The sequence below is a fragment of the Oculina patagonica genome, chromosome 12, assembly GCF_052425735.1.
Source record: "Oculina patagonica isolate OP01 chromosome 12, crgOcupat, whole genome shotgun sequence".
NCBI lineage: Eukaryota > Metazoa > Cnidaria > Anthozoa > Scleractinia > Oculinidae > Oculina > Oculina patagonica.
In genome coordinates, this window is record NC_135769.1 from 15,569,062 (window position 1) to 15,595,829 (window position 26,768).

At 38.4% G+C, this 26,768-nt stretch overlaps 1 protein-coding gene across 1 annotated transcript; it reads left to right on the plus strand.

The window, feature by feature from the left end:
* Positions 1-26,385, plus strand: LOC144633600 (ankyrin repeat and fibronectin type-III domain-containing protein 1-like). Its single transcript, XM_078492444.1, has 31 exons — positions 1-616; positions 760-830; positions 3,622-3,788; positions 4,383-4,522; positions 5,485-5,534; positions 5,636-5,707; positions 6,049-6,221; positions 7,086-7,130; positions 7,655-7,733; positions 8,186-8,289; positions 8,434-8,552; positions 8,974-9,052; positions 9,863-9,973; positions 10,259-10,356; positions 10,805-10,895; positions 11,563-11,721; positions 12,611-12,728; positions 13,260-13,395; positions 13,891-14,004; positions 14,623-14,718; positions 17,568-17,714; positions 18,343-18,386; positions 18,827-18,949; positions 19,308-19,347; positions 19,450-19,548; positions 19,936-20,107; positions 21,182-21,282; positions 21,538-21,603; positions 22,340-22,523; positions 22,901-22,989; positions 23,967-26,385. Exons 1-31 carry the CDS (start codon positions 458-460, stop codon positions 24,252-24,254), a joined length of 3,534 nt encoding a protein of 1,177 aa, XP_078348570.1. The 5' UTR covers positions 1-457; the 3' UTR covers positions 24,255-26,385.
* Positions 26,386-26,768: the final 383 nt, after the last annotated feature.

Genomic DNA, 26,768 nt, shown 5'->3' on the forward strand with positions numbered 1-26,768 from the left:
CAATCTGCTCCTCGTTGCTTAATATAAAATTTATTTGGCGATTGTGCAGCGAAAGCTTGGCGGTTGTGAAAGGATTCCCTGGATGTTCTGGCGCTGATGGTTTCGAATAAAACACCAGCTATTTACACTTGATCAAGGCGGAAAGCGCGTTGTTTTGGCAATGTCTTCATCAATCAACTGCAATGCAATGAACGTCAACTTCAAATACATATGCAGTATTTCTTTCTTCAGACTTTGATCAGTGGATATTCACACTACAAGTCTACATACAACGAGAATTGGCGTGTAAAATCGTGTGTTCGTGCTGGTATTGACGGTATGCCTGACCGACAAAATTTAGGTGCCTCTCGATCAACTGTACATTTTTTATCGTCAAGTACCTTGTCGGTGAATGGTTTTGACCAAAAACGCTCTGTAGTCAAGATTTGCGGTTTTATGGCTGAATTGTAAAGTGAGTATGTCTGAAGAAATAGCCGGCAAGGCAAATACTGTTACAACAAACGAAACAACTATACGAGTATCGTGTACCACGGATGGGTTTCTTGTCCCGTTTGCAGAGATCGACAGCGACGCACCCGGCATTCAACAACAAGACATCGCTGGACCACTCAGGCAAGTGTTGTGTTTGTTTCTCGTAGTGTTGTAGATAAACTCGGCCGCAATTTGACCTCGATCATTTTTGTACAATTTCGATATTTTACTTGAGCGAATTTGGGTCTCAATCGTAGTATTCCGTTCTTCTATTCAATGCACAGGAAGGAAGGAAGATGTAGCGGTGCTTTACTAAATGGGATTGACGGTAATTCTTCATGCGACGAAGCTAGTAGTTCGTAAGTACTATTTGCTGTCATGGTAATTAGTCTCATTTTATTTCGGGGGGCAGATTGAGCCGTAAAAGTGCGCTATTTGTAAAATGTCCGCAGGCTATATAGTCGCAGGAAATATATCACCGCTTGTTCATGTGAGTTTGCGCTGAATATTCTATATAGCTGGATTAAGCTGTCATCGAGTTAGGAAAGGAAAACAATTAAACTTTAATGATTTCTTAATGATGAAAGCTAAAAGCATGGTGCTTTCGCGTTTTTCGATTTTTTTTTATGAATATTACAGTATTATGCAGTCAGAAATACTGAACTTTACTGTGGTGAGTCTGGTGAAAAAATAAAAAGGGGCTTAAATTTCTGAGTCACAAATTATTTATTTGCTTTATTGTAAGTAATAAAATAAATTAAAATTGGTATATTCATACTCGGATTCATACTGAAGATTGGTTATGCCACTAATAACACAAAATTAAAAACTAAAATGAAAAGCGGTTCTTAATTAGGAGAACTGCAAAAGTAGTTATCACGCTTTTAAAGGAATCAGTGGAAGCAATAAATATATTACAATTCTACTTTAAATTTGTTTTCTGATGATTATATAATATCAAGGCTTCTTTACTATTTATTTAGACAATCCTCTCCAGTTTTAGACCATTTTAAACTAATTCAACAGTTGATATTTAATATAAGCATCTTCAGAATATGTTGTAAGTTCATGTAAAATTTCCAAATAAAGAAGATTGTTACTTTTGTGACAAAGTTCATAAATGTCAAATAAAGTAATTTATGCAAAGAATTGAAAGGTGTGAAAGATAAAAAATCTCTTAGTCATTATGCTTTTGATTGACTGTGAATTAAAAATCTCAGTTATCACACTCAGTACGGGCCTTTTTTATTTCTAACATTAAATTGGTCAATTTGTTCTTTGGTGTACATAAATTATTTCACACATACTATTGGCTGACTATTGGCAAAATGCACAATCTGATTGGCTACACAAGTGCCTTCTATTTAGCATAACCCAGCGGCTGTCTATTAGCAAAACGCACAATCTGATTGGCTACTCCGGTCCTTCTTTTAATTATTAGCATAACCCAGTGGCTGTCTATTGGCAAAACGCATAATCTGATTGGCTACACAAGTACCTTCTATCGATTGTAAGCGTAACTCAGTGTCTGTCTATTGGCAAAACGCACAATCTGATTGGCTACACAAGTGTCTTCTATCGATTGTAAGCATAACTCAGTGTCTGTCTATTGGCAAAACGCACAATCTGATTGGCTACACAAGTGTCTTCTATCGATTGTAAGCATAACTCAGTGTCTGTCTATTGGCAAAACGCACAATCTGATTGGCTACACAAGTACCTTCTATCGATTGTAAGCATAACTCAGTGTCTGTCTATTGGCAAAATGCACAATCTGATTGGCTACACAAGTGCCTTCTATTAATTACCGGTATTAGCATAACTCAGCGTCTGTCTATTGGCAAAACACACAATCTGATTGGCTTCACAAGTCCTTCTATCAATTATTAGCAAAACTCAGCGGTTGTCTATTGGCAAAACGCATAATCTGATTGGCTACACAAGTGTCTTCTATCGATTGTAAGCATAACTCAGCGTCTGTCTATTGGCAAAACGCACAATCTGATTGGCTACAGAAGTGCCTTCTATCATTTATTAGCATAACTCAGCGTCTATCTATTGGCAAAACGCACAATCTGATTGGCTACACAAGTACCTTCTACTCGATTGTAAGCATAACTCAGCTGCTGTCTATTGGCAAAACGCACAATCTGATTGGCTACACAAGTGCCTTCTATTGATTGTAAGCATAACTCAGTGGCTGCCTATTGGTAAAATGCACAATATGAATGGCTATACTGGTGCTGTCTATTTAACAATTAGATGGCGAGCCCGATGTTTCTATTGGCTGATATTTGCCTCTTGCCAGCTACAGTGGAACCTTGATATAACAAAGGGCCAAGGGACTGGCAAAATATTTTCGTAATAACAAGGTTTTATTATATCGAGGCTCTTTTCAAATTTGTTTTACTATTACTGAAGGGAGGAATATCGTTCGTTATACAGAGGACATCATTTTATAGAGGTTTGCTAAAATGAGGTTCCACTGTATCATAGTCCGATAGAAACCGTGCAAGTGAGCCGTATCACTAGATTTGTTTTATTGAAGGTTTTGATTTAGTATACAATTCAGCAAAAAACTGAGCATGCACTTTGAGAGCCATCCATTGATCATTATTAAAAACTAGCAATGGTATATTGCAATTCCTGAGTTTTGATTGGTTAACAGGCAATGGTATATGAGCTCATATACCATTGACCACAATATGGCAGCTGATACGTGTCAACAGAAACAGCTGGGGAGCTTAAATATTGCAATTCTTCGGGCGTTTTTAATAAAACAATTATTCTGCTCTTGTCCGATATGAGATCGTTATAGCCAACGCGGCGTTACGGGGGGTGCCTCATTGGCTATTTACCATGATCTCATATCCAATGCGCGTTTGTGGAATTATTGTCAAATAGACAACACTTTTGTAGCCAATCAGATTGTGCATTTTGTCAATAGACAATAGAATACAGGATGGTAAGTATGTGGTATACCAATTCAAGTGCTCTCTTTCATTCATTCATGTATACCATTTGTAATGTTGTACCTCTGCACTATATGCGCTGCACTGCACTTAATCAGTGTTGTTTGTAGTCAATAATAATCATAATTTCATCCAAGTCGTCATTTCTCTAACCGCCTTTTGTTTTCTTTGTTAACAGATTGCAAAAACCACATCCTTTACGCAGCCCAGTAAATCAGTCCTCAGTGGTAAGGGCAATGACCATATCCTCCATCTCAGAAAATGCATGCAAGACTTTAGCCACAAAAGATTCCAGGAATTTTTCCAAAGCTCCTCTAAAGTTAAAGTTTCCTTTGTCTCCTAGAGGTAAGTCAGAAATTGTCACGCACTTTATGTTGTACATTTACCTTCTCTTCTTGCAATAGCCATGCAAACCTTGTTTTGCAAATTGAGATACGGTAGAAAAATGATGTTTGAGAGGTCATTGGTTCAATTCCCGTTGGGGATCAGACTTCTTGGTCTTTGTTCCAGGCTCATGACATGATGAACATTGCACCTATTTCGTTTCTTTACTGAGCTTAAACTTTACCATCTTTAATATATTTATTTATTATTTTTCACCATACAGTATGCTACTGACATGATATTTGCTGATCCCAGCTGTAGTTTGCAGGAGTCATGTCACATATGAACGTAGTGGATAGAGTGCCCACCAGTGTTTAGGAGGTCATTTTTTACTTGTCCCACATTTGTGATGTGATGAACATAAATTTTGCACCTTTCTCAACAATTTTTTTTGTTAAGATTGCCAAAAATTATAAACTGCTTTCTGAAGACTTCCAAAAACTGTCTCACTAGTAAACAGCTGAAGGTTACTCAACTGTTTCTAATCATTTTCTCCACATTTCCAAAGATTGCTTAAGACATATATTAGCATGTGTGTTTGTGTTTTTTTCTTAGCGGCAGCTTGGAACCTGGAAGAGGATGAAGAGAGTGGAGTAGCTCCAAGTGGAAGTACTGATGGAGCTCCTTTTGGCTACACAACAGGAGGGTTGTATTATTCTACTGATGTACATCTTCAAACATTACACACATTGCAGGTCAGGGTTATTTAACTTATAGGCCTTAGTAGTAATGACGTAAAGTATATAATAAAAATAATTCATTTATATGAATTTAATCATATACTTTACCTCATTCTATTCCTTTCACAGGAAAAACTCACACTTGACCTCACCCCCAATGTGTGGCTTCAATAGCTCAGTTGGTAGAGCATTGCACCGGTATCGCAGAGGTCACGGGTTCGAATCCCATTGAAGCCAAAAAAATTTCTGGTTTCTTTATTTGCAATTTCTTTAATTGCAATTGATTGCTCTTATTGACTTTTCGATACTTTCTGAAATGTGTCATACTACAGAGGGAGAAGTTCTGTCTAGCCATGTGTTGAATTTTATAATTATGTTACCTCAGTCCAACTCATTCCACACACAAAAACAAGTAACAAAGAAAAAATCAAGAAATTGCACTGTAAACGGGAACAAGGTTGTTTGCAGTGTTGCTAATTTTTATGTGGTGTTGCGGTGAATAAAATCCCATCTTGCATTGTTGCTGTGATCTCAAACCCTAATGTGCACAATCTTTGGTTTTCAAACCTACGGTGTTCAGTAAAACAAAGTTATTAGTGGTGTAACGGAACAAAATTTAGCTCTACTAATTTGTTAAAAGCACATACCATGTGTTTAATGTGTACAGTAAAATATTGTCTAGTTAACATTTATACCTTTAGCTGCCATTAATATTGTCTACCAATCCCCATATGTTTTCATTGATGAGTAACTTGAGTATATTGTGGTGATGGTGTTTTGTCAAATTTTCTTGCAGTGGTGTAGTGTTGGTGTATTTTTTGCAGTGTTCAGGGTCCCCCCCCCCCGTGTCCCCCTCACTGTATGTTGCAGAGACATTCTTGTCCTGTTGCAGCTGGATGTGAATCATGCAATTCACAGGCATTTGTGTGACTTGCATGACTGCTGTCTTCTAAATTTATCGTCTTTTTTTTGGACAGGGCACTGAAGAAGAAGTTGTCACTCCAGCAGAGCTGGAGAAAAAGCAAAGGTGAGTTTTAATATAAGATTATCTTATCAGAAAAAAGCCCAAACTAAATTATGTCCCACTCTCGTCTCTGTAACTCTGTTTTGGGCCGTTTTGTTTTGCAGTGGCATAAAGCAAACAAGAATTAGCAGACTAGCACGGCGACTTAGCCAGAGAAGGGAGAAAGGAAACCTAAGGTAAGCCAGGTTTAAAAGAAGAAATCACTAAATAAATACAGTTGAAGTTCCTAGTAGAACCACCTCTCATAAGCCAACACTTTTCCAAATACCAATGAAAATTTTCCCAGGTAAGTCATTATGGTTAAAATCTGTTGTAAGTGACCACCTCTCGTAGCTACAGTAACAGGATGCCTCACAATCTTTATATGATCATGGTTAAGGTGGCTTAATTATTTGTTCTCACATTAGAGCATTTTATTTTTCATGTATCAAATTTTCGCAAGTGACCATTGGTTCATTGTGATCATCATCCTGTTTGCATTGTGACCTGGATATTGCAATTGTGTTGTTTCCTTTAGGAACCAAGGAAGATCGCACAGTTTAGAAGAACTTGCATCACCTTTAGGATCAGCAACAATACAGGGAAACAACAAATCACCAAGGTTACAGCGTACCATGTCAGTTAATCAACGTTCCTCTCCACGTATGCGGCTTTCTGTCCAGGAAAATAGATTCAGTTTCAATAACAGAGGTGAATACTAAATAATTAGTTAATAAACATGGCTGTGCTTTGACAGATCACCTGGTCACTTAAATTTTGTCTTTGGGACATGATAAACCTTTTTTCTTCTCAAAACATAAGCCTGATAACCTTGGATTTCATAGCTGAGAGTCATTCCTTCCTTCCTATTCCAGCACGTACTTACACCTTTCTTTTGATAACTTGCTGAGTGTGCTCTGAATTCTCCTGGGGGAGGGACTGCCCGTTGGAAATTTTGAAAAGAACCCCTAAAAGAGACTAATCTGGGTGTGGCTAAAGGTTTTTTGACCTCTAAAAGATAACAAAATGCTAAAAAAATTAATAGTTAAATACATTTCTTTGTGTGCAACCCTAAACAAGACCTTGGTGGTTAAAAATATTGGCGTTCTGCCCGGAACTCCCTAAGTGAGACCAAAAATCGGAAATTAAGACCTCTAAGCGAGATGATGAGAATCACATCCCCTTTCATATAAGAGTCCCTCCCCCCCCCCCCCCTGAAGAATTCTGTTTTGGGAGAGTACATACATGCCACATCGACCACATGACTGGTACATATGGGCTGGGAATAGCTGTACATACAACATACAAACTGTAGTCATGTGAGCTTCTGAAGATCTAAACACCTAAGTTGATAGTTAGAGGTCTTTGACCTTGCCTAGTAATACATTATAACTTTTTTAATAATAATACCAATATTGTTGCAAAGAAACTTACGCAATACACATACCGGTAGAACTTTACGTGATGATCAAAGCCCCTTAGAAAGGAATAAATGTCATAAATCAAATAAAAGAAATCTGCTATAACGGTTATTTAATAATAAATAATTCTCTAAATTATATTATTTCTAATCAGATCTTAAAGAAAAATCAAAGAAAAGGAGAGACACCAGATTAGATGGTTTGTTAATTTCCTGCATTTTCTAAAGAACCTGTCAGAGAATTTTTTTTAGATTTGTTCACCAATGTATTAATTTCTTTAGAGGATAACTTAGAAATTGTTTCTCTGAGTTTCAATCTCTTCCAACCTGGTAGTGTTATACAGTAATAGCTAGCATGGAGGATTTGTGGTCTGTTCAATGCCAAGCAAACAGTGTCTTTCCACCCAGGTCTTGACTGTTCAGAGCTTGCAGATTGCTTTCCACAAAGCACTATCCAGTGGATAGCAGAGTTTGTTTTGCTAGACAGGGCGGGGGTGCTAGACAGCTATTTAGTGTTATCTACCCTTTGAATAGCTGGGACCAGGTGTTTAAATGGGCACAGACTATTTATTGAGTATGAAAGTGTTCCTTGTGAGGGGTGGGTGGGGTACCAGTACCATCAGGTTTCTGTGATAACTAGGATTAACACAGACGTTGTTAGCATTCAGGATCCATTGTGCTCTGTTACCACCATTTTCCTCAAGTCCATATTCTCCCTTCACAGCTCTTGTTGATGCAATTGTTCGTAAAGAAACTGATGAAATTAGGAACATTTTGGAATCAGAGGATGTAGACATCAATGGGTAAACATGCTATATCTTTCATGTAAAATAATAATGTAGAAAAAAAAGTCCCATCTGGTTGTCCAGGACAAGTAGATTTACCTCATACTTACAAGCCCCACCCTGATGGGCAAGGACCCAGACAAGTCATCTGCTGACTAAATCATAATGCTCCATACATGTACATGATGTCAGTGAGGGTGCCCAGGGCTTACTTTTCCAATAATATTATCAGTTTGATGACAGGAAAAGAGGATGGGGTTGGGGTTACCTGAGTGCCATGATATTTGTACATCTTTATTCAAATAGTTGCTGATAAAATTAATGTACTATTGTAAAAAATGCTTAGTTGGGAACTAAAAAGTTACAAACCAAACCTCTTTAATTTGATAGCTGTTGGCAGTTCTAACATTATATGTATTAAATGCACAAAAAGATATATTTTGGTGATTTTGTTTGTTTACATTGTACAGGATCAACGAGGATGGATTTGCACCTCTGGATGTGGCCGTCATGCTTGGAGCCCTTCCCATTGTCAAAATGCTTTTGTTGTATGGTGCTCAAGAAAGTTCAAAATGTAAGTGCACTGTACTGGTAGTGGAGGTCTTGAGATAAAAACATTTGAGCACAGCAAGTCATGTGGTATTTATGGTGTTTAGTGACAGATTTACATTGATAATAACTCAGTTCAAAGATTTGAACAGGTTGTGTTATCTTTCAGTACCAAGTACATATCTTGCTAAACACATAAACATGCTGTTGAAGGAAGCAGAGCTGAGAGTGGACGATCTCACCACAGCAGTGGTGCATGTCAGTTATACCGCATCATCTGAAATAAAGGTACAGCACAATGTCGCTATGGAGATGTGGTTAGCACCCTGGGTTAAGTGGTCCAGCATTTAGCACTGGTCGGAGTCACTGCATTGTGTTCTTGGTCAAGGCACTTAGACTCTCTCATAGTGCATAGTGCCTCTCTCCACCCAGCTGCAGGGGGTAACCCTGTGATAGACTAGCATCCAGGGAGAAGTGGAAATACTTCTGGTCAGGCTAAGCTCTTGCCTGATGGGCCACTAGGCCCAAATGAAGGTCTTACCTTTCACAATGTTACTATGTTAACAGTATATTAGATGCAGACTGTATGAGATCTCCTTTTTTCCTGTTTTTTTTTTTTGTTTTTTTTTTGTTTTTTTCTTCTGGGAGAGATCAAGAAGTAACTGTCAACAATGTAGAATATGACATTAATCATTCTTGTCTCCTTCAGGAAAATGAAAGGCTCTTTCAAGAATGGCTGTTGAGAAAACACTTGCTTGAGCAAATGAAGAAGGGACTTTCAAAAATAGGTAACAGTAGATTATTAAGCAGGCATCTTTTCTTTCATATGTCAGATTCTCAACAAATGGTTGAGTGTTTAAGGTGGCTAAACACAGTTTCTGCACGCTCTCTGGATTCTAGTGGCTAGTATGTGCTCAAGTCTTTGAGACAAAAAATGAGGCATGCACAGTTGATCAAAAAGCTGTGATTGCACATTTTATTGATATGTTAGAAAATGTTAGAAATGCACGATTTCTAACAAACCAGTCATTAGAATTTTAAGAAATTTTGCAAGGTTATACTTTAGAAAGCAAGAAAACTGTTGATAACAAAAAATCTGAAATTTAACAAAGGAATTTCTAAACATTCTAGAACATTATGATAAAACATAAAGCTGCAAAAAATAAAACTTTCGTCTGTGAAAACTTTTAAACTTCAGTGTTAAAATCTCAGAATTTTTCCAAGCTTGTTGTATACAATCAATGACTGAATGTTCTGAAATCCAGCAGAACTCAACTTTATTTGTTGATTTGATTTGACATGCAAAAATTAAAAATGCAGTAGCTGATCAACTGAGCTTATCAACTGCAACGTTTTGGGTGTGAGAGCAATATATAGGATAAGTACTCCCAAGATCAGAAAATTGTGTCTAGCCACCTTAATGTTCCAATTAACTGTTGTTGAGTGACCTATGTCTGATTCACAGCAGAGCCAATGTCCCTGTGGCTGGACTATTTTTCTTGTCAGGTTATGTTCACAAATTACATTATTGCCAGGATTAAGTGAAGAAGGAGACAGTGTTGCGAACTAAATTAAATGATTTTTGTTTCTTTGTTCAGATCCACCTGACAAGCCAAGCAGTGTGACAATATCAGTCGCTTCTGAAGACTCTCTACTTGTGCGTTTTATGGAACCACTATCTGAAAAAGTTACTGTATCAAAGTACAAAAGTGAGTATACAATTTGATTTAGATACTTTCTTAAAAAACATGCAGTTATCATGATCGTCTCTTTGGCCAGTTGCTTTCTTACATGTCAAGATGACGAGAAATAAATTGACCTTGTTCATTTTGTGTGTTTATGGACTTCAATTTTGTCTCTGCCCTAAAGGTATTGAAATATATAACATTCCTGATTGTGTCCTGTTATGTATATATGTTACATAAATATTTGATAGCTCATTCCATACTAAATGTTATTTTTATCATTCATTTTTTGGCTGTTCTTTGTTTTAGTTCAATGGAGCAAAACCCTGGACTTCAAGTTATTGGAAGGGGAATATGTTCTTCATGATTTAAGGTCGCTAGAGTACACAATATGTAATTTACAAAAGGTAAACATCATCTTGTTGTGTTTCTTAGCAGTACCATCACACAAAACATTAGACCTTGTTGTGCATGTTACATAGCTGAGGTTTCTTTGGCAAGAAAAGCTTGAGTTTGCCCAGTCTATCTATATTTAAACAGAACAAATGTCTGAAAATAAACAGATGCCCTGAGCGGGATTCGAACCCTCGAAGCCCTGATCTCATGGAAGGTGCCCCTAACCACTGAGCTACCCGAGGCAACCACAGTGGAGTGAGTTGTATATTTGCTACAAAGGAAACATTGATTACCAGACATTTTGTTCCTAGGCCTCTCGGACTGGGAATAACTTTTGTTGGTTGTCAAGACACATGCTCATTGGACCAGATTATAAACAATTATTATTATTATTATTATTATTATAATTATTATTTGTTTCTCTGTATATGCCTTTTAAGTAAAGTTTTTGTTTTCTAGTCTGTGTTATACTATGTACGAGTTTGCTGTGGAAATCTCAAAGGTTTTGGTCCATGGTTAGAATCCAGTCCCCCATGTGCAATGCCATCAAGTACGTTGCCGTGCAAATTGTCAGTATTTTATCAGATGAATTTTCTTTAGTTATCTGTTAATCTTGGGTCATGTTAATTTGTGGAATAACAAGCATGATAGTTCTGTAATATGTTAATCAACAATTGTAGTTTCCTCTTGTAATGTGTTGTTCCAGAAAATATCCACAGCAATCCCATGGAAGGCTTTTTAGTTTGAATCCCCCCACCCCTCTGGAAATTTTATGAAGCCCACCCTCCACCCCCTCAGAATTTTTAATGACCTTCTACCTGGGGTGGGTATGGATATTTTCTGAAACTGCACAATAATGCAATATTGCAACAACAATCACAAGACAGACAAAGTAGAAACAAACAATGACATGTTCTTCACTGTGAGCCAACCAATTAAAGCAACTGGGGAAAAGCAGCCTGAAAAAAATTCAGGACAATTTAGAATAGCGAAAGTCATCTCTACTGGGGGTCCATTTTAAAAAATAAAAGACTGAAATGTATTGAAAAAGATTTGTCCACAAGTAAAAAATCTTACCAACCTTCATTTAGGCTCACCAATTATATGTCAGCATTTTAGTGATATAAATATCTTTGGAGGATCTCTTAACATAACTTGATGTACAAGTCAAATACACTGTTGTAATTTTACTCAAGATTTCATTTCTAATTCTGCAGCATGGCATGAGGTGGACGACTCAAAACCTCGTTTCCAAGGGCGATTAAATGTCATAGATGACTTGTTTGGTCGGGTGTGGCAAAGCCATGAGGAGTTCTCACCAGTTAGACCAGTATTAACTCATAGACCACGAAGTAACACCTTTGGCAATGAGACAGGTGAGAAAGGCACCTTTGAAATGTGGCAGGATATTTATTTGTGATAACCCAAACCTCCAAGCTCAATTTTATCCTTTTGTAAAATAGTTGCCACTAGAAAAATTTTGGTCACCAAAAGCAAAGCGTTTTAAAAGCAGGACACCTCATGTCACTTTACATAAGGTAATACTGCTGTCCGTGATGAACCAAATTGAAATCATTTGAAGAACCTTCCAATTTTTTGATCTGTTTTTAATTATCCTGTAGAGTAGAAAGTACATGATTGATGAAACAGGTACGAAAGATAAACATGCAGAACAAGCTTATTCTCCTAAAGTTTGCTAATAACACAATTGTAAATGTTGTTTTCGGATTAATGGTGGCTCCATGATCAAAGACATCATAAAGCACAACAGAAAGCTCAGTCTAAGCCAGATAAGAAAGATGTGCAATAAAGTTATAATGATATATCAACGCTATCAAAACATTCTATGCCATTCAAACTTTAAAGTCAAAATAAATCATCTGAACATCAGCTTTGACACGCCAGTTTACACCAAAGATTATGATTGTATGCCAGTGTGCCACTGAATTTTAAACATACATGATCGTCAGTGTAACCAGCATAAAATGCAGCCTGGCATGTAAGTCTTCTGAAAAAAATACATTAATCAAATTGTTTTGCCAATGCTCTAAGCTGCGGTGACAATCAATGACGGCAAACCAAAAGTAAACAACTTTAGTGATTAGTTTCCAATGCTCTTTGGCTCAATTGGAGTTATTGCAAAGCGTAACAAATCCCATCCACTGGCCTATAGCATTAGGCGTATGACTGACGTCGTCGCCTAAAAATGTTCCAGGCCTGTTCTTTCTTAGAAGTTCTGCATACATTTTACAATTTCTGTAACAGGAACTGAGAGTGGTGCATCCCCAAGAACAAGTCGGAAAGCAGCAATGAAGAAAAGTCTCACCAAGTACACTAATCTGCTGTTCCATTCGACCCCAAAATTTGCCAGGCACCTAAAAAGGTATATATTGTATGCTTGATGCTCTTTTTAGTTTTGTATTATGCCTTCCTTGCAAAGCTGGAGGATTTTTATGCACCTACCGTCCTTGAGTTTTGTTCATGGGACAATAAACAGCAGGGATGGATCCAGGATGGACCAGTTGTGGATACCAGTTGTACTAGAAAGCCGCAGGCCATCTCAGAGAGGGGGGGTGGCACAACCCCCTGCACCCCTTCCCCTTGATCTGCCCCTGTACCGTGTATTCTCACAATGTCTCTCTCCACCCATGTGTATGTAGATACAAAAGATCACCAAAAGATCACCAGCAAAATGCTATGAATAATTTGTGATAGATTAGCATCCCATCCCTGGAGTTTCTATTTGTTTCATTTGACTAAGACTGGAGTTAAACAACACCATATGTTAACCACTAGAAAACAAACATCTTTTCTACTTTTCCTAGAACTTTGTAATAATGGTGATTGCCCTAAAATTTGTGACGGCATGGTGTTGTCTCGATTAATTTAACATTTTGACAATTATTTTTCTCAGAGGTGTATACCTAGCTTGTCTGTTATTCACTGATGATGACAAGCTACTTGTAACCTTGGATGAAAATATCCCCATCATCGAAGTGGATGATAACCACCCAAGTACCTTCCTTCAAGACTTCTGTTGGTTAATGAAGGTATACATGTGCTCTTGTTTCTCCTTCTTCTTAAGGCCACCAAGGTTCCAGTTTGATGAGTTTTATACTTAATGCCAAAATGGAAAAGAAACAGATAAGCCAGAAAGTACTGCTTGTTAGATATGGGGTCACACTCTGAGAGTTCACCCAAAAAAATAAGATAGGTTGAGTGGAAAGGGCGAAAATATACTCCAAAAGATGTTCTACAAGGCTGCAAATTATTATTTTATGCTGAAAATACATATGTCAACTAAGTCACCATTTTGGTTGGATGAAACGAAAATGTGGTCGCCATCGAACATTATTTTATATTTAAAACTGTCACAACATTCAAGAGAAGCACCGACTGTTATTTGCAGTCCTTTTCTATAACTTTTGGTCTTTGGGTAACAGTGTGAACTATCCTTATAGGTATCTGAAAAGAGAGGTTCAACTACCAACCTCCATTGATTTGTAAATGGAATATCATTATCTTGATTACATTTACCATTTTAGGTTGCATGCACTTGGAAAGATGTAAAGAAGTTAAAGCTAGAAGTTGAGAAAAAGTCATCATCAACATCGGTCCTCTTTAGATGTAAATTGCTCCAAGCTGCTGATTCTCTGCAGGTAGGGCTCTTAAATCACTCCTGAGTGCAGGGGTTTAAAAATGTTTGGAGTAGGCATCAGCCAATGGAAGAGTAGGCGGCTGTGACACCTCTGAGTTGTTTGGTGCAAGCTGATTGCTTTAACCAGAATAACTGGCAACACATAATTGAGTTGCCGGTGGAACTCCAGCAGTCACCGGCTTGTTTTGAAAACCCTGTAAGTGCACTGGATTAAGGCCTACACTGCTAATCTTTTTCTCCTATTAAATAATGTTGGACCTATAGCAAACAAAGCAAACTGATCAAAACAAAGATTATGAAAACAAACGTTCATCATAAACCTATTTTCATCCCCTCTGAGATAGAATACAAGAGATAAAAGTGCAGTGATGACATACTACAGAGATACATCATTGCATTTTATTGGCTGAGAAACAATCCATCAGATACATTGCATGCTTCACTGTTACCTACAGAGTGCTGGGTCACCAGTCTGACTTTGTCTCTTGTGGAGGTTACCGATGCCGATGTGGATCTAAGAGATGTTGATAAGGTTGACATGCTTCAGACCATGACACACAATATTCAAAAATTTAATTCATTTCACCATTGCAAATTAATCCTGCCTCATTTGTTCTAGGGTGTTCTTGGCAAGCAAGACCTTGGAAGACTTCATTATAAACCTGTTAAGGACAGGAATGGAAGCACTGTGATTGTTGCTGTAAATTATGTTATTGTAAGTATTTTAAGAAAAACGACAATTTTTTTAAGTTTCAAAGACATGTTTCGACAGAGCATCTGTCATCTTCAGTTGAAAGGTTTACAAAGCACAGTGAGTTGAATAATAAGTAGAAAAAATGCTAATTAAGACAAGTAGTAACAACGGAACGTGAAAATGTGTGAATTAGAAGGATAATTTTAGATTTACATGGTGTAATTGCTGATTGAGGCAAGGTAGTTCCTTTTGAATATGGATAGCCTCCTTTATCTTAAGTTGAAAGCTGGTAGAGGCGTGATCTAAAATATGAAAGCAATCTGTTGAACACAAGGAGCGACAGCGTTCAGAATTCTGAAGGTGTTTGAAAATGTGGGAGGCCTTATCACTGGCTAAGTGCTCACGCACGCGTGTGGCAAAATGTCGGGTGGTTTCGCCGACATAACAGGCATTACAGCCCGCACATGCAAACTTGTAAACCACACACGAACGGAGACCGCCAGGGATAGGGTCTTTCACTCCAAAAAGATTACCGATCTTAAAAGAAGAAAAAACTAGTTTGATATCTAAATCATTACAATAGCGCTTAATTAAGTGTCTAATCTTTTTCTGAGTGACGACAGAAAAATAGCCTACGTACGGCAGCTTAAAGTAAAATGTGGGCAAAGTAGTAGGGAGGGAGCCCCGGGGACAATGGTTGCTATGGATACCAGTGATGTAACGGTTAACTACCTTTTCAATTAAATGGGCAGGGAAAAGGTTCTTTTTTAGAATTTCAGTAAGCTTGGTTATGTCCTCGTGTAACCCCAACCAGGTGTTATTGATCTTGTAGGCCCGGTCGACAAGAGTTCTAATGAGACCTACTTTGTACGAGTACGAGGTGAAGCTAAAATAATTAGTTAATAGCCCAGTATTAGGTTTTCTTGCGGTAAACTCTAGTAAGGAAAGAATTAGGGTCATTATTATCGATAAGAACATCAAGAAAGGGTAATTGGCGATTAAGTTCTTTTTCCATGGTAAACCTTATGTTAGGGTGCCTAGAGTTAATGTAGTTAAAAAATACAACAGCATCGTGCTCCGAGTGAAATAAACAAAAAGTGTCGTCAACATACCTACGATAAAATAAAATTTCAGACCCTTGAAAATTTTCCAACCATAGTTTTTCATGATGCCCCATAAAAAGATTTGCTAATACGGGAGCAAGGGGAGACCCCATGGCCACGCCTTTCTATGACCAAATTGACGGCGTGGCCATGGGGTCTCCCCTTGCTCCCGTATTAGCAAATCTTTTTATGGGGCATCATGAAAAACTATGGTTGGAAAATTTTCAAGGGTCTGAAATTTTATTTTATCGTAGGTATGTTGACGACACTTTTTGTTTATTTCACTCGGAGCACGATGCTGTTGTATTTTTTAACTACATTAACTCTAGGCACCCTAACATAAGGTTTACCATGGAAAAAGAACTTAATCGCCAATTACCCTTTCTTGATGTTCTTATCGATAATAATGACCCTAATTCTTTCCTTACTAGAGTTTACCGCAAGAAAACCTAATACTGGGCTATTAACTAATTATTTTAGCTTCACCTCGTACTCGTACAAAGTAGGTCTCATTAGAACTCTTGTCGACCGGGCCTACAAGATCAATAACACCTGGTTGGGGTTACACGAGGACATAACCAAGCTTACTGAAATTCTAAAAAAGAACCTTTTCCCTGCCCATTTAATTGAAAAGGTAGTTAACCGTTACATCACTGGTATCCATAGCAACCATTGTCCCCGGGGCTCCCTCCCTACTACTTTGCCCACATTTTACTTTAAGCTGCCGTACGTAGGCTATTTTTCTGTCGTCACTCAGAAAAAGATTAGACACTTAATTAAGCGCTATTGTAATGATTTAGATATCAAACTAGTTTTTTCTTCTTTTAAGATCGGTAATCTTTTTGGAGTGAAAGACCCTATCCCTGGCGGTCTCCGTTCGTGTGTGGTTTACAAGTTTGCATGTGCGGGCTGTAATGCCTGTTATGTCGGCGAAACCACCCGACATTTTGCCACACGCGTGCGTGAGCACTTAGCCAGTGATAAGGCCTCCCACATTTTCAAACACCTTCAGAATTCTGAACGCTGTCGCTCCTTGTGTTCAACAGATTGCTTTCATATTTTAGATCACGCCTCTACCAGCTTTCAACTTAAGATAAAGGAGGCTATCCATATTCAAAAGGAACTACCTTGCCTCAATCAGCAATTACACCATGTAAATCTAAAATTATCCTTCTAATTCACACATTTTCACGTTCTGTTGTTACTACTTGTCTTAATTAGCATTTTTTCTACTTATTATTCAACTCACTGTGCTTTGTAAACCTTTCAACTGAAGATGACAGATGCTCTGTCGAAACATGTCTTTGAAACTTAAAAAAATTGTCGTTTTTCTTAAAATCTTTACGTGTCTGCTGTTCTCAAGACCTTTTGTTATTGTAAGTATGTGCAACTAATCAAGACAAGTAATGGTGTGTCCTAGTAAACCATTATTGTAAGCTTTCTAGAGAAGGGGAAGCATTGGGCATGGACTATGAAGAAGAGTCTTGCAGTACCTCCCTTCACTCGGTTGTAATTTTCTACCGGTATTTGTTTAAGAATCCTGGAAAACATACTGTGTGGCAATTCTGTGTGCACTAACCTTCCTCCATAGAGGGAGTAGTAACCCAATACCCTTCATACTAGTAATGATACCCTGATCCAGGGTCAATGTGGTGCTGATGCTGAGATACCCGTCTACTTGACTTTCTTCTAAACAGGAAAAAGTAATTTACCGCTAGAGATTAAAGAATTGAATGTCAATGGCTTTTTTTCCTTCACCCTGACTAGCATGCCAGTTCATTTAAGCCACGTATCATGTCTCTCAAGTGGTTGTCCTTGAACAAACTTCAGAAGAAGGTTCAGACTGCTCCACTGCAGGCTGGGTTACAGGACGAGTTGTTCTCTGCATCAGAGATGCTTGTGTCCTCCGTTCAGGTGAGAGAAGAAACCACTAAACAGCGCTAGACACTTTAATGCTGTTTTATTCTGTCACATTGAAGAATGATTTCCTTGTTTGAGCCCTACAACTGGCCTTTTCTGAGAAACACAGTGGCCTAATGGTTAGTGCACTGGACTCTGGGTTGAGAAGCCTGGGTTTGAGCCCTGGCCTGGGTCATGTCTTCCTGGGCAAGACACTTTGCTCTCACAGTGTCTCTCTCCACCCAGATGTAAAAATGGGTACCAGCATATTAAATGCTGGGCATAAACCTAACCCTATCCCCCACCCATGGGCAAGGAACTAAGCATAAACCTGCAGTGGACTAACATCCCTTCCAGGGGGGTAGTAGAAATACTCCTGGTCACTTCATGCTACAGTAACCAAGATAAGCTCTGGTGGTATGGGCCACCTGGCCTGACATAAACTTTACTAGCATTCTGCAGTCTAAATTGACTTTTTTGGAATTAAGTGTTATGGGGATTTGAAACAAGAAATATTCAGTCAGTGTTACATCCTTTGCCTGTAAGGTATCACAAGATGTCTGATTTATTTTATGATTAAGGTTAGCACTGCACTTAACTATCTTTTCGCTGAATTAACTTTGATTTATGTTTGATCTTATAGGAGAAGATACATTACTATGAAAACAGTAAAAAAAGCCTCGAAAGGTAAGAGTTTGCAGTAGCTTACAGGGTTGAAATGGGTCAGGTAATGGTCAGGGAAACAAAAATTATCAAAGGTCAGGAAGAAGTCAGGTTATTCTTAATCAGGGATATTGAGAAGTTAGGAAATTGTAACATCTGATTTCTATGGCAAACATGACCGTACAGCTCTGGCTGCCTTGCTAATTACTGACAATCAGGGCCCTACCAAATAAATGCCCTGACAAGTAAGGAGTACTGGCGAATATGAATATCACCAAATAATGGCCCAGGCAAATATGGGTCTTGTTAAATAAGATTCAGGTCAATAAAGAACCGGACAAATAAGGGATCTCTCAAATGAGACTCGTGCCAAATACGTCTTTTCGAATAATGTCCCTGCAAATCAGGCCCTGTCAAAGAAGTGCGCTGTAGCTATGGGCCCTTACACGTGTTCTTTTATTTAGGGGCTTATACATTGGTTATCTGAAGCTCAGAACCTTTGTGGACGCTATTCATGTGGTGGTACAAGAGAACTGTCCCAATGTTCTGCCTCATGTCAAAATACGAGATAACCCAAATGTGTCTAGGTAAGGAAAATCTTATTAATTAACTTTTTGCTGTGCTTCCTCTTTCTTGTTAAGATAATTTTAGTTCTTTTAGTTTGATGCTCTGACTGGGCGAGGGTACTGAATCCTGCCGAAACGGAGTGTTGCTGGTGACTGACGCTACACGTTCTACAACAACCTCAGTGGAAGTCTATTTCGAGTGAACTGACACTCCTCTCAGGTTGTCTAAACGTCAGTCACCAACAACAGTCCTTTTGAGAACTAACCTACACTACGCAAACTATTACAGCTGAAACTGATAGTCCTGAATTAAACAAACGGCTTGTGAAAAAAAAAAAAAAAAACAGTGCAATAATTTTTCAAAATGATTTCATTTCAGAGAGGAATGGCAATGGCTTCAAACACTAGACTCCCTGAAAGTGAGTTTTTCCTTTTTTTTTCTTGAGCACTTCCTCCTGTCTTTATTGTTACTAGATGTCTTACTCCTTACTATTTCTGTTGTTGCTTATTTCTTTGTAAAGGAGGGCACTCAGGAGCCATCAAAGACTGCGCATGAATTTCAAGTGCTGGTGGCCAAAGCCGCCGAGACCTTGATGGAGAAAGTGGGAGTTAGTGAAGAGGTATTCTTTCAGAAGTGTAGTTGATTACTTTATACCATGCCATAGAAAATACAGCCAATCAGAATTCAGGAAAGCCGTTGTATATTCGACGGTATTCAACTCAACCTTCCCATCGTGCGCTGCTTTCTTATTCTCGACGTAATTTAGTCGGCGTATTTCTATGGCATGGTATAAAATAGTTAAAGGCTCGTGTGTATACCGCGAAAATACAAGTGACTCGTGGGATATTCCATAGTATACCACTCGAAAGCGTTGCATAACTAGTATTTATCTTTTTTTTTTCTCACTTGTGAGAAGTCCGGCGGGCTAAGGGTTAGTGAAGCAAATTGCAGTTCATTACTTTGTCAGTTTCCGCGTTGAGTAACGAGATTTCTTCCTCATTGTCAGGCGTCAAAACTTCACAGAATCTATGACCGGGAGGTGGTGGAACTAGATGAGAGTGTGTCATTTATAATTGTGTTCCCGCCCCCTGAGGAGGTGTGCAGTGCTCCAGGACAAGTGGACTCTCTCACAAATCAGAAAGGCTACATCTCTTTATCTGTACAGACGTTTGAAATGAGTAAGTAGGCATTGGGTGAATTATGAGTGCTTTATGAGTGATTTTAAATACTGCCAGTCAGACGGACGTATCGAGGATTACCCGGCCCTTCATCATTGACACTGATGAAGGGGTTCTAGGGGTTATCCCCGAAAGGTCTGACTGTTTTATATTTAAGACGGAATCCACTAGGAAGTCGAGTAATATTTATTAAAGTTGGACAAAAATCAATTTCCAGAATAATTTAAATCCTATTGCGTTATTTCCTACCCTTAATAAAAGGTAAAGATGGAAGTAATTATCCGCGATAACACCAACAACAATTTCTTATCAGAGTCTGAGAAAATGAATTTCAAAGTTCACAAGGTATAGGAAAAATCTCACGTGTAGCCATTTTGTAAATTCGTCTTAAGCGATTCAGTGGAATTCAGCGGAACTTCAAAATGTGTTTTCGATGTGTGGTGTTGTTAGAAAAGATTTCTTTTGATAAGATATCTGAAGCAGTAACAAAAAAGTTTGCAATAAGGTGGAAATAATTCTGGTACAACAATTTCTTATCCGAGTCTGAGAAAATGATATTAAAAGTTCACAAGCTATGGGCAAAAGCTTACATCTTTTAAGCGATTCAGTGGAATTCAGCGGGACTTCAAAATGTGTTTTCGATGTGTGGTGTTGTTAGAAAAGATTTCTTTCGATAAGATATTTGAAGCAGTAACACAAAAGCTTGCAATCAGGTGTAAATAGTTTTGGTACATAATTTTGTCCAATAACTACTCGAAGTCCTGGCGGATTTCCTCTTAAAAGCACTCCTAACATACGTTTCACCATTTTTGTCAATTAATTCTAGTGCTACACAGCAATATATTTTTTGTGACATTTGGTATATCATGCACAGTTAGTGGCACAAAACTGCGAGCAAGCAAACTAATTGTTTGTAAACAATTGGCTGATCGATTGAACAGACGGCAAACTCGACAAAACTGATTAATTGACGGTTCTGCATGGCTTATATGTTTCGGGCTTAATGCAAGAAAAATCCGTTTGCGAACTCCGGGTGTACGAAATAACCTTGCTTAACGGTACCTTTTTTTTCAGTTCACATGTACACATACCAGCAAGAGTTTATTTGTCATTACTCTCGTCTCTCGTCTGTTCTGGATATGGACTCTGTCATCTCGCAGCAGTCGCTCAGAGAGGTACAGTTGGTTGGTTTTGTTCTCTGTAACTGGACACGGGAATTCATGTCGTACAAACAGGCTTAAACTCTTTCTTATCGCTCTCTAAACTACAAAATGGCAAATACACAATTAAAATGACTAAAGAAAAAGAAATAAGGAAAAGAAAATTAACGACCGTAAAGAAAGTCCTTGAATAGTTTTTACCTGTCCTTGTATCTCGCGTTTTCATTCGCATGTCACTTAAACAAATTTTTTTTTCCGTCTTCAAACAAGGCATTCTCATCGCCCGAGGTACAGTTAGCAAAAGCACGACAAGAACAGCTGCTTGATTTTCAGCGGGTAAGTTGCCAAGCTATTTACGAACTTTCTAACTACAAAATATGTTTTGTAGTCACTGCATGTGGCCGGCGCCAAGGGCGGGAACACACGTGTCGGCCAAATCACGTGGAGTTTAGCTCTTCACCTGATTGGCTGAATGACTGTCGTTAAAGCAAAGCCAAAACAGGAGTTTACACATCTGGCCAATCACGGCAAACGCAAATAACACAACAAACCAATCAGAACTCGAAGTAAAAACGTGCAACCGGCGCCAAGCGCGGGAAAACGAACTTCTGGCCAAGTCATGTTAGTTTTGATTTACTCCTTGTCGTAGTTTTGGATACAAAATTCCTGAAAAAATGGCCTTTTTTTTCTAGAATTTATACAAAAAGTGTTTATTCTTCTTTTAAAGATTTAGGAAGAAAGAATGATTGATAACCATAAGCTGCTGAGATACTGATGAACAGATTGTTCTGACAGTCTCCAAAAGTATAATAAATACTTTTGCAGCGTTTTGCTTGTATAAAATTGTCCGTGAGACCTGAGTAAAATTTTAGAGAAACATCAGCTTCCGAATTTTACTCTGTACCTAAAATTCCCGAGATTTTATACAACTCTTTGTAACATCTTAAATTTTTGTATCTAAGCCTACCATGTCGAACAAGAAATGCAGCAACATGCTACATGATCTTTCCCACTAGCCAACCATTTACATAACTTTATGGTACCTAATGAATTATATGGCATATTTTCAAAGGAACTAGACGAGACGTGGCAAGGAATGCGTTGGATATTGGACGCTCTGCATTACGCCAGGGATCGTCAAATCCGAGGTGGAATACCGCTGGTCGAGGTGTTCCAATACTCTGTTTCTCATCCTGATGGTCAGTGTTGTGTCTGCTCGTCAGATTTGAAAGGAAAAGTCCTCTGCAATGGACAAAGTGAGTAAAAATCATTTTTAAAACGATTTTTGCAAACGACCATGCAAAAATAGACTGGACTTAAGCGCGGGAAAAATAATGTAAGCTTAGTCATGGTGGGTTTCGCTCCTGTTAACAGTTTCGCTCCTGTTAACAGGAGTTAACAGTTGGTTGTAGGCGTTTGCCGAATTATAGAGGTCAGCGTACACGAGACCAAACCAAACACACCACTATGATTCGTATAAATACTAGCTATGCAAACCTTTCGAGTGGTACACTATGGAATATCCCATGAGGCACTTGTATTTTCTGGGAATAAGGCTCGTGTGTATACCGAGAAAATACAAGTGACAAGTGGTATGGTATAAAGTCACATTCTGTGATTCGTGTTTCGTCAGATTCTACATCCAGCAACAGTCCCAAAGAGGGTGTGGTTCAAATTCACACAGCAGGGGAGACCAGTCTACCGCCTGGAGCCACAGTAACGGTACAGTAACACTAGAATCAACAACAACATCCTGCATTCCAATTGAAAGTAGAATCTTCAGAGGAAAAAAAACAGTTAATTCTGAGCAGAAACCCATAAGGGTTGAAACGTGTAACTCCCTATAATTTGCATTGCATAAAGCGTTTGCACATTCATTTACACTAAGGCGGTACCATATTTGGAAAATTACGAGAACCATTTAACCAATCAAAAAAACTATATTTGGATTAAATTCACAGCGCGCGCTAGCTCGCGCTCGATGGCGTAATCTTGTTTTTGAACAAGCTTGGTTGAATAAAGTTAAATTTGGTTAAATTCTCCTGTTTCACCTTCTTGAAGTAGTCTGGAGAACTTCGCTTCGATGCACTTAATGTATTTCTTTAGTTTCTGTAAGAAATTAACGGCGTTTAGGTCGAAATTAAAGCAACTTACCACAAAACCAAAAATTATGTTGCGTGTGTCATTACGTGTATAAAGCATTCGCGTACGAATTCTTCGTGTTTCCAAATATGGTACTTAGCAAAATGAATATTCTAACGCTGTGCGCGCGTGTTAACAGGTTTCAACCCTTATGGGTTTCTGCTCTGAGCTAATCTGTTGAGACTGCAGGCGGACAGTTCTTGTTCAAAACTAAGAGAAGAAACAGCCATTTCTGGTTGCTTAAGTTCGCAATGGCCAGCTTCCTCTATGAGACGCGCCTGCAACGCTGAATACAACTACCATGATTCCCTGCAGGCGCATCTCATAGAGGGAATTGGCCATTGATTTCAGTTTACCTTTTTTCGTGGAACCCAGTCGCATCTCGTTCGCAATCACTCCCTAGGTTCCCCCTCCCCAACTGGGCAGATCCAAGATGGCGTCTGATTTGGACGATCCACCATTTTTGATTTCAGCGTGGAGGAAACCCTATAAACCCTGAAACAAGGCTACCTTGCTGTGTATCTAACCGTTCGTGTTTTATTTCTTTGTTATTTTAGCTTCATATAACGCCCAGCACAAGAGCGGGTGAAGTCGTAAAGATGGTTGTACAACAACTTCACAAGAAATGCCAAGATAGAGACAAATCTGCGCGGTGGCACAATCTCTCCGAGCAGAAAATTAAAGACTTGTGTTTAGTGGCAGTAATCGGCGGACAAGAAAAGTGTTTTAGAGACGATTTTAAGCCACTACAACTTCAAAATCCATGGAGACGAGGAAAGCTTTACCTCAGGTTGCGCTCTGAAGCTTTGGCTGCGTCTTCTTCGGGTTATTTTACAAGTGTGTGACAAAAGTAATGTCTTAAACTGCCATCGTGTCATTTGGAGCAAAGGTGATCAGCGTTTTATTTCTTCAAAACCAAGTTAAACATGCAGGCCATGAGAAGGGAGAATTTCTTTTGATGCGTTAGCAAATTATCCCAGCTGGCACTAGAAGAAATCTATGGACACCAGCTAGGAGAATTTGTACAACAGCTAAAGAGGAAATGCGATACGCGAAAGTTCCTAATTTAAGCCGCAACCACGTTAACAGTTGTGCCGAGAGTGGTTGAAAACGTTAATCGATAGAAGGAAACAGGATCTGCAAACCAGTACAGCGAGTTTTATTTCGTGGTGTTGGGAAGCATGAAAACAATATTTTCTCACAAGTAGAAAATCACCGTTTTCAAAGAGTTGACATTGAGAAACACGCGGATGGAAAGGGTTCTAAAAAATAATGCGAAGCTAATAGCTTGGAAAAATTCTGACTTGATTAAGCTTCAGGCCAGATAGCCCAAATTTTCAGTTGTATCACCGTACTTTTATTCGAACACGCATTCACATTCTTTTCTGAAACAAGATGGGTGAATCCGTCGTGGAAATAGCAACAAATTTTAATATGTGTAAGTATGAAGATAATATAGGTAGATAATAAATGGAATCTATTTAAGAGGTAAATAACAAGATTTCTGTCAAAAGAAACCGATTATATAATACAGATGTGATATTGTACATAGTTGAAGGTCGTGTAAGAAAAAGAATTCTGGTGTTTTTTAGTGTCGAATTTCTATTTCATATTTAATGTTAGGTAACCATTACCATGTGTGCTCAGTAGACTTACCGTTGGGCAAAGAATTACGTCTGGGTATTAAAGAGGGCACAGTATTTCGATAAAACAGTCCTTTCCACTTTGGCTTTGCATAAGATAACCTGTGTATATAACTGGTTAAAAAATCAAGCAACACGCATTAGCAAATCAGATTACACCTACTGCTTTTCGGCCAATCACAGTAAATATGCTATTTTCAGCAAATCGTGACTTGGCTTCAACTTGCATGTCTTGGCGCTGGTTTCATGTTTTCCCGCGCTTGGCGCCGGTAGCAGCTATATTCCCACGCTTGGCGCCGTTTGCGTGTTTTCCCGCGCTTGGCGCCGTTTGCACGTTTTTGCTTTGAGTTTTGATTTGTTTTGTTTTTTTCTATTTTGCTCTTTTTTTGATGAGAACTGTAACTTGCTTGTTCCCTTGTGCCGTGAAAATAGCTTAGTTTGACCTTGCTAAGTTACGTGAAAAAGAATTAGAAGGGCTGGCTCCCTTATTAATGAGAATACAGTATATTTATTAGCCGGTTTTAAATCGAAATATTTTTAGCAACACACCGGAATGTTTTAAAAATTGGTTAATGTTCTAGAATCAGAATGACTGGTAACAGTGAATATGTTTACCTCAAATCGAACAAATATTAAATAGCCTTGTTTTTGAAAAAATAATCGTCTGAATGGGTGGTTATCCTTTGGAACGTTCACTTTTATGTGGGAATGGTATTTGTTTTGTAATCAAACTGACACTGGAAAATAGTCTCCACTGTCCAGCAGTTATCGGTTTTCAGAATAATCCAGAATTTCTAGGCTACAGGAGTTTACATTGCGTCATCTGCAAGAGTCAATAAACTTGTTTCTACACTTCTTATTTTCGTTTCGATCTTTTGAGGTTGTTACTTTAGATTGATACTACAGATTGTTCTATTATTTTTTTGTTCATCATAGGTTACAGTCAACTCTCGTGATAACGGACACCTTCGGGACCACAATTTGCTGTCCACAATAGAGAAAGTCCGTAGTAGGGGGAGTTATTAACAGTAATTCTCGTGATAGCGGGTGTCCGTAATAGCGAGGTGTCCCCAAAGCGGAAGTTGACTGTAAAAATTTTAAGATTGGACTTGGCGTGTATGTTTGTAGATCTACGTAGTTAACGTAAAGAAAACTGCGACTTAATGAAGTGCTCACAAAGTACACGCGAGATGTAAATTAATGGAGTTTGCAAACTTGGTTTTTTTGGGTGTTGACAATATTTACTATGTTGGATTGTACAGCGTGGTGAAATGTTGATGTATAATTCCAGGATAATTGCATAGTAATAAACAGATGTAATTTATTTCTCAAATGTTTGTGTTTTCCTCTTTGTCCGTTGTTCTTGGGAAGAAAAATATTCGCAAAAATATTGCAATAACTTATTTGGAAAGAGAGGCTCCTTCACAGCTGCTATTTGGATCATCACAGCTTTCCGTAACTGTTCATTAACGCCAGGTTTACACGGGCATTTTTTATGTGACAAATATATTTGATCGTGTAGATGACACAACTATTATTTGGCAGCAGTCCAATGTTTAGTGCACCAGTAATGATCTTGGACAACAGAGATACGGTACGCCCGCACAGTACCCAGTGGAAGATTGTTACCACACACACTGACACAATATTTGCCACATTGTAGGTGATGAGTCGTCTACACGAGCAATTTTAATATTTTGGAGGATTTATTAAAAT